Source organism: Apteryx rowi, unplaced genomic scaffold (genome assembly GCF_003343035.1).
Source record: "Apteryx rowi isolate R43461 unplaced genomic scaffold, aptRow1 scaffold_64, whole genome shotgun sequence".
NCBI classification, from domain to species: Eukaryota; Metazoa; Chordata; class Aves; order Apterygiformes; family Apterygidae; genus Apteryx; species Apteryx rowi.
The window spans coordinates 912,791-926,495 of NW_020450916.1; the positions used below are offsets into that span (position 1 = coordinate 912,791).

Genomic DNA, 13,705 nt, shown 5'->3' on the forward strand with positions numbered 1-13,705 from the left:
GAAAAATAGTTTTGTTATTAATTAAAAAAAAGCCCACATGTATTTCAGCCCACTGAACCAGACACATCAGCTCCCTTATAGGATCTTGACTCTTGCCTCCAAGTGACAGCTTGGATAAGCCACACTAGAAGTAGTACCTCTAATGGCTTCTTTCTAAACTTGACTCTTTTCCCTAGATCTAAGAAAAGAAATAACCTTAAAATTAACACAAGAACAAACCTAGAGGACCAGGTGCTTTTCTGTAAGAAAATTTCTTATGTGAGAAGGTAGTAACCTCTTGAATGCTAGAGGGATGTAAAGCTGACTTCTCATTACCCTGTGCTTCTTCAGAAGTCAGCAGAAGGAACTGCCGCAGAAGTTCTAGCAGAACTGCAGAGGGATTTGGTGCTGCCTTAACCCTACCACCATTCTGAAAAGCGTGCCAGACTGAACAGCAACGAAAAAGTCCTCCAAGGACTAGTGGTTCACTTGAATTCCTGTTTTTTCCAGACAAATGAAAATTGACTCCCTCTACAACATTACTGACTATTCAGCAGAGAAAGTCTGAGGAAGCGAAAAGATTGCAGTGCCAAAAACTGAAATATAAACATATCTAGCCTTTCTGGATTACTTGTGGAGATTTCGTTCCCCAGGACAGCTATTCTGTTACAGAAATACACAATGCAGATCTCTTGCTTTTAAAGAACTATACTTAAGGTGACTGCTTTTCTGAATAACACAAGCAGCTCCAGTGGAAGGGAACTACTGAAGCAGAGGGTCTTTCAAAACTCAAAAGGAGCCAGAAAGCCTGCAGAAGTCCAATCAGATATTGCAGATGCCATCTCAAATTTCATCAAGTAACTGAGACATTTCATATCTTAGAACAGTTCTGTTACAGCTTCTTCTAGATTTTAAACACTTGAGTGTCTCTTGCCCTATTTGTACTAGAATCTATTATTGTCATCCCCTATTTGAAACAGAAGCTAGGAGAGTATTTTATTTGTCTAAGGCTATGTCTGTACAGCATTAGCAAGCACTGTAGCACCACTTCTGTTACACTACAGAATGAAACAGTGCTGAGGATAAGACATCCAAACCACACATGTGGCAAGGCAGCGGAGGAAAGGGACCAGGACCTGGGACTAGTTTTAGTCTGTTCCTCTTGACTGAGCACACGCTGGCTATTAGAGTATGCCAAGCGTATTCCAGGAACTTGTCCTAGTCTAGTCTCATTGAAAAGGAATCCAGTTTGCGCTCCAAGGCACAAACYGAAGCACAGAAAATGGGAATGATCAGGACAGTAGCTTCAGAAGTGCAGTCATGACCTGACAAAATAAAATACTAATGCAGTGGCACCTCACAAATCTGCAGGAACAAGTTTTAGAGACTAACACTGGAACCACCTCACTTAATGGGTCAAAACTGTTTTCAATGCCAAGACTGTAAAATCCAGGCAAGAAACGCCAGAACTGGTTTACTCAAGAACAAAACAGCTGAAATACTTCTGGTATCCAGAACAAATAGACAGCTGAAAACAGGGATTTCCCCCCCCCCCCCCCCCCCCGAAAAGAAAAGAAAATATGCAGAGAGCTACCATCTCACCTCTGGGTTTCCAAAGGAGCAAGAGGTCCGAGACCTCTTAACCACGATCTCTACCAGACTTTGTTAAGACGCTCTAAATTCTTATCATTTTACTGTGCTACTGGGGGTTAGCACACTCACAGCAGGGACAGGAGAAGCAAACACCTCCTCAGGCACCACAATCTGCAGCCAGGTGTATTATCTTAAATTAACTTCCTAAAACTTTCAGAACAGTAAAGGTTTACATCCTTCTCCACAGAAGGAATCTCCCTTAGAGGAGCAGTTGGGAGATGAACAGAGAAAGAAGCCCCAGTCGCAGAATCTTCCTGCGGGGTGCTCTCATTTCCTTCCTCAAGACAGAATTACGATGTTAAAGAAAATGGGACAGATACTAATTTGGGCTTACTCCCACTGCTGGAATCTACTCCAGAGATAGGTTATATATAAATAAATTTTATAATAACCACCTGAAAATCTCAGCTGTAGTCATGTAACTGAATACACTTGCTGACAAATTTCATTTTTTTTCTTCTAGTGAAATAAAAAGTTAGTTATTCCAAGAACTAACAAGCAGACAACAATACCTCAGTCTGAAGGAGTCAGTTTTTGGTTAGTGACAYTTGCACAGAAAACAGTTACTGACCAGGCTCACGAAGAAAAAGGATATTTACACAGAATATTTAATATACAAAGAGTATTTTTGTAAAGAAGGAGGTAATGAACACAAATTATACTTTGAGACAAAGATGCTTTTTCAGTTTAAATACCTGCACCGATCATGGTGATTGGAGATTCTATATATATCCATTCATCAGTATATATTCCAGAATGAACAAAGATAAGTCCATCAAAATGAGCTTCTTGAACTCCACCAAGAGCATCCTCAATGGTATCATAATACTAGAAGCAAAGAGACAAGTTTAGACAGATGCAAAGATGCACAAGTATAAGTAGTCTTAAGAACTGCTTTAGAAACATACCAGCATATTTTCTCTTCCTTTATATCTTGCAGGATTACTGTAGAAGTGTTCAGCAAAACCTGGCTTTACATGTGCTCCTTTGTACTGAAACAGGGAAAAATTTTATGATAAACTTGCAAGTAAATGGATCTGAATGCACAGATGAGAGACCTACTAATCCTATAATTAATGAGCCATTTGCTGGTATGAGCCATTTGCTGGTATTAGCTAGCTCCAAGGACAAACGATCATATTCCGACCTCCCACATTAGGCACCCAATTTGGAATGGGAACACCAAAAGATCCAGTAGTCTCATAAGAGTGATCGACTACACCAAGAGCCTGACTTACACAGCCAGAGGCCTCTGAAGCAACTGAGAAGTTGACAACAAGCTCTGTGTCTTATCCACTCCACTAAAGATGTTATTTCCATCTTTTGATTTTGTAGCTGCTTGTCAAAAGGGACAGCACTTTATTTGGTGAGGAGAAAAAAATAAAAACAAAAAAACCTCTACCTTTGCAGCTTGGCACCTGATTCTCAGTACTGAACTAAGAAGCCGAATCAAGTACTAGTATTCAACAAGCTTCAGAGCTTCATTAACTAATATATACAGCACTATGTAATTAATTATAACACATAGGCCTTGTTATTTTATTTAATTCTTTTACCTACAGTTTTCAAACATCATGCCCAGCCTCTCTTACAGTAACTTTGATACTTTGGATTAGAGGTCGGATCATGAACATGCCTTTAAACATAACCTGTTCAGCTCCAATCACGTTAGCTGTAAATCACTACTTCAGCCCAAGTGATATCCACATACTGCTCAGTTTACTGAAGGAGGAAGCATAAGAATTTGATAACCAGTGTGCATATTGGTTAAATAATATGCATGATGACAACAATCTATTGGAAAGTGATTTGCAAGCCACAGACCACAACAATCTTCCACAGGATTTCAGTGATGCAAAACCTGAGGAAAACCCAAGATAGAAGAGTAGGACACCAGTGCTCCACTTTGGCATGATGCATCTCTCTAAAGAGTACCTCAAAACAGGAAATAATTTAAGATAGTCCACTATCATGTAACACAAGACAGTGATCTCCCCTCATCCTACTTACTCCCATGAGCCTGTCTACTTTAAATTTTGAAAGAAAAAAAAAAGTCTTCTGGTTGGGAGTTGCACATGCTATGTTTCAGAGGTTTGAGTTTTTACTTTTATAAGCCATCATTAAATTGGAATATAAACAAACACTATTACCAGTTGCTGAAAGCTTTCTTTCCAGGGATTTGGATGTTCATATTCTTCTGGATTAATCTGGTAAAATTTACCAGGTTCAGGATGCATCATTGGACGTGTGTACTCAAATACTTCCATATACAATCTTTTCCTGAGAAATGTCATTCGGGGGGAAAACAAACAAACAAACAAAACAAACACACACACCAATTACTCTTCCATTTTAATATACCTCAGACATTGCAGATGGGATTTTTCAACAGCATTTGCCATAGTCAGTAACAGTGAATTTGATCAAGACCAGTACCAAACACTAAAATACTTCAAGAAAATTTATCTTTTGAAAAACTAATCATCCTCAAAATTAGTAATAATTCTTTTCAGAGCATCTTATCTGTTAAAAGTTGGTTAGGACTGACCTCTGTGGTAATACAGATTCTGACATATGTTTAAGAGTCCAAGTAACCATGTCCTTAACACGTAACTTCCAGCTGGGAGAGAGAATTAAGCAATTTATTATGTGGTTTGTGGACTCAGAGTCCAATTGTACACAAATATAGCTTAAGCAGTGTTTTAATGCTTAAGAAAAAGCCAATATCATGAGAATAACAAAGTTTAAGTAAAACAAAACGTGCCTCACCTTGCCAAAAGGCTGAAAAATGCATTTATAGAGGAACAAATGATGCACTGTAAAAGTGTAAAATGTGCATCACTGGATACATTACAGTGGCTTAAAAAAAAAGGGGGGGGAATACCACAAGCACAGAGCAATTAGATTCTTTTGATTAGTGCTAAAACACACAGTTTCAGAGTCTATCCTGCTGATATTAAGTCCAGCTTTACAGGATGATGCTAAGTATCAGAAGTAGTAATTCATCTGACAAGACATCCCCAAGATTGTCTTCTAGGACAGAAAGAACAGAGTTTTGTGATATGCTCAAATTTCATTCTTGTTCTTTGGTCTAACTTCTGTCTTAATTTTTATTTTTAAAAAAAGCAGCATAAAGACCTGCATGCAATTTTTGCTTATAAAATACTAATTATTTAGATCACATTTATCCTAGCTGTCAATAACCCAGGGGTGGGGGAGGGAGATGGATTCATAAGGGAGAAACTAAGGTATACAACCACCATTAAAAATTAAAAAAATCCAATACAAAATTTTAAGTATGGGTAAAAAAAGACCTTGCACTTCACATTCTACAAAATGCATTTACTGTTCTGTGTAAAGGAGTACAATTCTCACAGAAACTTGAGAAAGGATATAGAGGGGAAGGAGGAAAGGAATGGCCACTGAATTTTAAACAGCCATTATTTAACTAGGATATGCTACAAAATCAAAAGTTTTACTGTTAATGTCTACAATCAGATATTCATAAGTAACCAATAATGCTTATGCAAACCAGCTATGTTAAAAAACAATTGGTTTTAATTCAACTAACTGCAATTCCTAACCAACATTTCAATTTTTCCTATTGCACTTGGCATCTTGTGCAGCACATCTAATATTTCTCAAGATAATGAGGAATAGCTTTTCACTTACCACAAAATTGGATCATTAGCCAGCTCACTGAAGCGTTTACACACACAAGCTGCTCTACAGAGATCCTGCTCCAGCAGGTAGGAAAAGATCTTTAGAACCACTTCATCTGGCAATTTTTCCTGAAGATACTGTTCTGCAGGCGCTGCTATTAAATAGTAATCTATATAAGATTATTGATAGATTTAACCAACCCAAATCCTGATTAAAACAGATCACCAAGTTGCCACATTAAAGATTACCACTTAATTCCAATTATCTTAAACCTACCATTAAAAAAAAAATTCATTAAAAAAGTAAATGGTTGACTCTGGCGTTAAGAATAGAAGTCTTCTTTTGAACCTCTATATTTCACCTTTTCTGTTGCCTACAGTTGTAGACATAATGGGCTACCATGGATGTTCCAGATATACTGACTCTCCACTGCAATTAGGTTTATCATGGCTCAATTAGCCCACACTACCGATACAAAAACAATCCAATTTCAAAGTCAAAAGTTTTGCAAGTATTTTCAAACAAAGAAAATAATTTACTCAGAAATAGTTACTGTCTGAAAACAGCTACTTTCTCCCCCCCCCCCATAAAGACATTAAGAAAAAGGATGTTTAAGATGCAGGAGACCTGCAGCCAGCAATAATTCCAACATTTCTTCCTTTCATGTACTCCCACTTACGCTCTTTCCCTGAATTTGGTTTGACAATGAAAAAGAGAAGTCAAAACAAACAGTAGTCATGTCAAGTGTCGTATTTCTTAAAAATGCCAGAGAGGTTTGAGAAGTGACTTTCCTGTATCCCTGTGGGGAAAAGTGAGTATATTTGTTATACTTCTGCTCTTGTGCACACGTGCACTCTAAATACAAGAGCGTATATTGGAAATACCATTTGCAGTCTGTGTTCTTACAAGAACTTTGGGGCAGGTATCCTCAGAGCAGGATGGTTCTCTGTTTGCAAAGGTCATTTGTTTGAGTCATCGTCTTTAGGATCTTTTCTCAGGAAGAACGATACAGAACAGCTCCCAAAGTTTAGACGATTTATATGCAAGGTTTTAAAAGCTTCTACTACTTTCACAAAAATCCATGTAACGCCCCTTGCATTATTAATTTTTCCTAGAACATTTGAACCTAGGGAGCAATAAGATCATGATTTTGACTATTAAAGGAAGAACAGTAAAGTGATCCTTGGAAAGAAGGCCCACTAAACTTGAGGAAATAACAGTGGGAAAAATAATTTCCACATGAGATTCCACAAAAAATAAGTCAAGCTCCAAGTCTTCCCTAGTCGAAGAAGCACAAGTTGTCAAGTTATTTCCAGCAAGAAGAGATAAAAGACATGAATTGCCAGGATCAGAACTGTGGCTTTATGAAGATGTTAAACTACCTGCACTATTGTAGAACTGATCAAAGCTTCAGTACTCTTGTTTTTCCAGGGTGTTATGCTTACATCCATGGTCAGACCAGTCAGCAGAAATTCTGAAATAGCACTGACGTTGCAGTGACTTCCCCTAAACTTGTTCTTTGTCACACCATTGCATGAACCTCACTCAAGCGATTCACAAATACTGATTTTCCTCCAAGATGCTAAGAGGGCATTTATCCAACTGAGTAATTGCTGTTCTTAGCAGTAATACAGCTTACATTCATAAACCACGGGTATATGCCATGTTAATCCAACAAAATTCTACGCTGTACAAAATGGACACCATTCTCCATGTTCATAGCTACCTGCTCCCAAGACATCCTTTACGTTGGCAGTATTGACCATGGACAGAATAAACCAAAATCCCTCCCCTGCACTTCTTCCATTAATTTTTTGCTAGATCATTTCCTTGATGTAGCTCACTGCAAGCCACAGAAAAGCTACCACGGGCACAAGGAAGGAGGCAGGAATGAGTGCCCAGGAGCAAAGCAATGTGGATCCTTTCAGCAGCAGTACTGTTTGTGCCAGATTAAGAAATTATTTTTAGTCAAAAACCTATGAGCCAGGCTGAAGCCAGTAAACTACAGGAGCTAGAATAAAGCAGGCAACAGCCTCGAAGGGTTTTGTCCTGGAGAGACATTTGTGGAGCCCAAAGTCTGGGAAAYATATACTGACAATCCACAACAGCAGAGTTAGAAAACACCAAAGGTTACCTGCATCCATGCTAGTTTTTAAGAAGGTATTTTTCCAAGGGAGATATAAAGATTTCTTCCTGCATCAAGCAGGCAGAAGCAATTCATTCTAAAGTCCTAACTACACTTGAAATCCATCACAGAATAATTGGACATTGCTTTTGAATTCATCTTTTTCTAGTAGCTTTCCAGTTAGGTACAGGATAGAATCTTCTTACTGGCTTACAAGCTGAAATGTGATGTTGCGAAGGCAGGGCAGTAAATCCCTACCAGCCTTCCACAACCTGTCTTCTCCCTTCAACATGCAAAGCCCTGAGGCACCGTCTTCCCAAGACAATCTGTTACTTCCTTAAACAACCTGGAGAGTTTTGTCTTTCTTTCAATTTACATATGTCAGGACCTTGACTAATTTTCTACTGAAGGGGGAAGTTCACTGGTCTAGGGGCTCCTATTATGCAACAGTTCATATTCCATTTTCCTCCTTTAGCCATGTCTCATAGTGAAAGTTGAAATCCAGAGGTGTTACCTCATTGCAAGAGGCAGGGACCAACTTTGGAAGCGTCAAAAGAATTTTGCAATAAAGAAAATTGCAATTTTTCAGTCTGTATTTACTTAGGAGCTTAGGCACTACTTGCAAAATGCAGGAAGAGATGATTTTTTACAGGTACTTGCTGTCTTAACCCACCATTACCCAAAATCCTTTAGAAGTGAAAGATTTAAATTAGGTTACCCTTCTGCTCAGTTAAGAAAAGGGGTTTGATTTAAGATTTCTCCACTCAAATCACTAAGCTAGTGATTACTAGCTGAAATTCTCCAGTATAACTTATAAAAAGTAGTCCATTTTAATGTAAATACTTAAATATTCTCTAGGTCCAAGAGAAAGAACTCCATGGTTTGATTTTGTGAATTCATACTTTGTTTAGTAATCTGTGAAAGCATAGATGCATTCAATTTGAAATGTTCTTCTTCCCAATTCACAAACAGGCCACCACAATTTTAAAGGTTTCTTTGGTGATCAAACCAAAATCATTTGTGTGTCACTACTCCTAACAGTTTTACTCCTATTGACAAAATGAAGGTTAAGAAATGCATACTCATTTTTAAATATATATATTATATATAAAAAAATATATAATATGTATAAATACTATATATAAATATATATCTTTATATATAACTGACACTTTTCCAACTAAATGTTAAAAAAGAGTAAAAGTTAAAAAGAAGTGCAAGATTCCATCACCAATCTTTATCTCTGCCCTAACACAGGTAGTTAACAATTGAAATATTTATAATTTGAATAAACTGTTCAATATACTAGACCAATGAAGATTAGAAACCCAGCTAGTTAAGTTGCTCTGTTTCCACAGCATGCGCATGAAGCTAATTCAGTTTCAGTTTTGATCATTCAGTAGACAGAAATTAGTACCAAGTAGACAAAACAAGCACCAAGAAGTGCAGGGAGAACTGCCTGAAAACAAGTTTGAGTCTTTGTACAAAGATGAAGAATGCCATTCTGTGAATCCTGAGTTGTAATATTGTCTTGCATGGATACTTTTCGTCTATTTTTGTGGAGAAGATGGAGACAAATAGCTTTTGCTCAGTAAGGTGGCATTTAGTAAAAATATTTTCTTTCTAAGTAGAAATATGACAGAAAACTTGTCAAACAGTGATCATAGAAAAAAAGAAATCTTAAAAAGAATAAAAACAGAAATAAGAAAATGTAGCAAGTTATGTGAACTATAAGCTATGAGATTACATAATAATCAACACAAGCTTCACAACCACAATAATAACATAACAATATAAGCATAACAACATAAACACAATGAATGGAACAGTTTCAGTATCTACTCAGTTCAGTGAGGAGAAAGAGTTAAAGAAATTAGTTGTCTCTGAACTCAAGTCTTCCAAAGATGGTTAAAAGTCAGTAAGAACTGCCCAATATAAATTGAATATGCAAATTTAGGGATGTTAAAGAGAGAGAGGAAGAAACCTGCAGAGTAAGCAAAAAGGAAGAATATGTTAAGTGACTGAAACAGTGGATTAAACTGACACAATGAGAAAAGCGATACTGAAGAGGGTAAAAGATCACAGTGAGATGTGTAATTACAATTCAGTTAATATAAGGAACTAGTCAAAATATACTGAATTTAAATCTTTCTGCAAATCAGAAGTACTATGAATATCACTGTTTGCTACAAATATTTGCTTCTGTAAGCTCTAAAAGCTGTAAACACTTTATAAAGATGTTTTACAAATGCTGATTTTTTGTAGGATCACCAGTAATTTGAAGTGTAAGCAACATAGCTCAATTGTGCCTTTCTTACCTGAACTTTTGTTTTCTTCAATTTTTAGTATTCTACTTAAGAGGTTGTTGTATTTAAATGAAAAAAAATTCAGTATTTATTTAGTGTGTTGATTTCTCATTAAGATTCCTGTATATTCATTAATCTCTGTGTCAGGATTGAAAGCAACATTGTCCATTACACAGACTGCCGGAGGACAGGGTCGCAGGTAAGAAAAAAACATGTCAGTATTTTTCCTCTTTGAAACACCATCTGAGATACTGTCAAGATGAACATGTTAAAGTTTTGAAATAGCAACTCCTTCACAGCAGCACTAATTCTGAAATAAGTATTAGACTAACGAACAGTTTCTGTCCCTGTTCCCCCCCCACACACACACACATACTGCCTCCACTCCAGTTGTGGACACCAACCGGCATTTCTCCTTTCATCTTCCTCAAGTTTTCCTCTAGTCAGAGTCTGTACAACAGGGAATGGTCTCCACCAAAACATATTGCAGTGTCACTAGCCCCAAGCCTCCATTTCATCTCCAGTTCTAAAATAAACAGCTGTATGTTCCGAACGACAACGTACCAGCTCCACACACCACCTTCCACAAAGTCTCATGCCTACTGCCAGGCACAACGGCTACCATTAGCTAGGCTTTAAATGAGTGCCCGGCAACAGATAAATCTACAAAATTAGAAAAATATCTCAAAACCTGAAAACCTACATGGGGGGAGGGGAGGGGAAGAAAAGGGAGAGAGCGCGAGAGCGCAAGAGAGCGCACGCGCGAAAGTGAGAGAGAGCGGGCACAAGTTCACAAGGACATTCCCTTTCAGCAGTTTGAAAGGCCAGATTGTAACTGGTTTGAATACAAGCATAACAGTACCACTATAAAAGTCACTGTTTACATTTCCTCTGATGATAATTCTGTACTGGAGTAGCCTCCACAGTCCACATACCTTCCCACATAAGCTCAGTAACGTGACAGCAGGCACGTGCAGCAAAAGGGTGAGAATTTATTTGGAAATCTGTGCCATTCATGGTGTAATTCAAATTTGCACCAGAGGATTTGAGATTAAAAACACGTACCTTGCAGAAAGCAAGAAGGTGGGCAACAGCCTAATGAAGAACACATCAAAAGTGAATGACCTTGAATAAAAACGAGAACTGGCAAGAGAAACTAACTGAGTCTATTAAAAAAGCAAATGGAAGACTTTGCAAAAAGCTCTAGGTATCAATCAAGCCAGGATATGAACCTGGAAAGTAGAATGACACAAGTTGACATTCAATTGGTCCTGGCCATTTCAAGGACAGAAATCTGAGGTTAAATGATTTTTAAACAGTTACTGAATTAAAAAAAGACAATGAAAATCAGCAGGGGGAATAAAACAGAGGGAGAAGAGACAGAGGGCTCAAAGGATAAAATCCACACCAAGGAAAAGTTGAGAAGCCAAAAGGAACAGACTTCAACAGACGGAAAGACAAGTGGCCAAGGGCTTGTGCCAGCTCTTCAGTTTTAATTCAGAAGGATAAGTTAGACAGAGTGTAAGAACCCAAGAAAAGCAACAGAAACCAAATCACTGGGAATAAACCAGATCTGGTAAGATATTAAAAAACAAACAAAAAACAACAAAAAAACCCCACACACAACACACTGCCAGATCAATGTGTGTTTCTTATAGACAAAAAAGACATCACCCTGCCTGGGGAAGAGGCAAAAGGGAATGGGAGATGGCAAATGCTGGTGCTGATTCCCCAGAAAAAAGTGACAGCAAATCTCATGAAACTGAGGTGTGTCAGGAGACAAAAAAAGAAAGAGACTGAGAAGGGATGTAGAAGGAAGAAGAGTTTGGATGTGTGTGTCTACACCCCCCCCTCCCAATGAAGTATCATAATGCTATACCAAAACTACTTCTAAATAACGTACTGGAACACTACAGCAATATCAATATGAGAAATGATAAATAAGCCTGGTCAGAGTGCTGCACTATTGCAGCATTAGAGCTTCTACCATTAGCTTGTATACAAATGGTGAGCACTTTACTAGAAAAAGTAAGTCTACAGCAGAGCCAGTAGCAGGTAGACTAAAGCACCAACTTCTGAAGGCCAGACTAACACCAAGCTTCTACATTTGAAGTTCAGAACAAGTTATTAGTTGCTTTCTCATTTCAGATTCTTGTTTGGAAAACAGATGGGAAAAATAAACTTGGAAAAAGTGTCATGACCTCCCCCCATCTTTTCTTGTTCTTTAAGAGAAAAATTACCTGATAAATCTTGGGATTTTCCAGATACTCTAGCACGTTTAGCTCGATGACCAAAGTTTTCAGTAGCTGAAGTGGAGGCACCCTTTAACCAAATATGTAAGAATTAGTTCAGTCATCAGGTAACTTAAGAAAAGCACTAATTAGCTGCTGACTCCTGAGGTAGAAAGATTTTATAATTAAAAAAAACAAAACAAAAAACCCACCCCCACCTACCTCCATACTGCTCTTTGTAGGGCAAGCTGTTCTTTTAGGTAGAAGAGTTTTTCTGCGAAGTTGGTATGGACTATTTTGTGCACCAGGACCCGATTCTTCTGCAACCATATCTGCAGGTACATCATCATCTGTTAAAAGCAACAAAGACAAGGAAGTTTGCACATTGCAGTTCTGTTTTATGGCAGGAAATACTATAGAAATATTTACTACCATCACCTAGCTGTTATTTAAATATATCTAGTCAGAAAAAAGAAAAAACTGTTAGAGAACATGTCATGAAAATGAGAATATGCACAGCATACATTCAGATGTACTTTTTCATGTAATTTTATGTATTAATCTGCATTCATCGTATTTACCCAGCAGTTATACTGAATGGTCATGTTAAAAATATGCATGTGTACCTTTTTATTTTATTTTATTAACTTTTTCAGTTTCTTTGCAAATATGTTGTTCACTGTGCTAATTCCATTTTTAATATTACCTCAATTTTTCCACCTTTCCCTAACGCCATCTTTATAATGAGGAACACTGGAGTTTTAATTATTAACCAGATGTTATCAAGAAACCCTTCAGTAAATACAGTGTTTAGTACAAAACTCAAGACAGGATTTCCTCAAAATGTCTCAAGGAAAGCCCAGGCCAGCATACAAATCCTTCGGTAAAATGGAGGAGAAAGCTGTAAGTATCTTTTAGGCAAACACAATGTATGCCATTAAAGACACCAAGTATATTCTCTCCATATCCTTAAAAACAAAACAAAGCAGAATGTATGATCAATATTATTTGAAAAATTTTTGAATGCTTTCAATTTTCCATGTTCATGTAATTATGGAATACACACAAAGCAAGCAAGGAATAAATACTGACCAGTACATGCCCTACAACTAGCATCACACAAAGACTGCAAGAACTTAAAAATGGTCAGAACAAGAACATCTAGAAAATAAAAGCCCTGTTTCACTTAAATAAAAGGTGTACTTTCTGCAGATACTTAACCATGAGAAAAGAATTTTGGACTTAGTTTTAACCACTTTCTCATTTTAAACGGGATAAAACATGACATAAAAGTGATAGTCAAAAAAAGCAGTACTATAGAGTAAGCAGTTTTCCCGAATAAATTAGGGTGAAGAGACACTGATGTTACGGAAGGCTAACAAAAATAGACAGAAAAAAAATTATTAAAACCAGCTCAACACACAAATCAAAAGAAAACCAATTAAAAAACCTTGTTCTGAAACAATATTCCTTCTCTGCAATTCAAGACCTTAATATGATTTCAAGACCTTAATATGATTTTTGTAAGGTTTTTTTTAAAATAAATTACAAAATATTTATGGATTTAAGGACTACGCATGCCATCATAGCCCAAGTTACTTTAAAACTTAGTAATAACTAACCAAAAAAATTGAAGAAAAAGATCTTGTCAGTGTCCTCCTGCTCTTTTCTGATCCCACTCTTGGCCCTATCTAAATAGATATTTATGAATTGTACACCTTGCCACACATCATAAATAGGTCATAAAA

The 13,705-nt window shown here is 37.2% G+C and overlaps 1 protein-coding gene across 7 annotated transcripts in view; it reads right to left on the reverse strand.

The window, feature by feature from the left end:
* Nucleotides 1–13,705, reverse strand: part of FBXO11 (F-box protein 11) — a 61,146-nt gene that overhangs the window by 25,496 nt on the left and 21,945 nt on the right. Inside the window, exons 2-8 of one of the 7 annotated variants that reach the window (XM_026084451.1) lie at nucleotides 12,180–12,307; nucleotides 11,967–12,048; nucleotides 5,305–5,446; nucleotides 4,181–4,252; nucleotides 3,783–3,912; nucleotides 2,541–2,624; nucleotides 2,328–2,460 (exon numbers count right to left, since the gene is read on the reverse strand). In XM_026084451.1, coding sequence (XP_025940236.1) covers nucleotides 2,328–2,460; nucleotides 2,541–2,624; nucleotides 3,783–3,912; nucleotides 4,181–4,252; nucleotides 5,305–5,446; nucleotides 11,967–12,048; nucleotides 12,180–12,287 — 751 coding nt within the window. In that variant the 5' untranslated portion in view covers nucleotides 12,288–12,307. Of the gene's footprint in view, nucleotides 1–2,327; nucleotides 2,461–2,540; nucleotides 2,625–3,782; nucleotides 3,913–4,180; nucleotides 4,253–5,304; nucleotides 5,465–11,966; nucleotides 12,049–12,179; nucleotides 12,308–13,705 lie in introns of those variants that run through there. The other 6 variants (XM_026084450.1, XM_026084449.1, XM_026084453.1 and 3 more) reach the window with 6 other exon arrangements.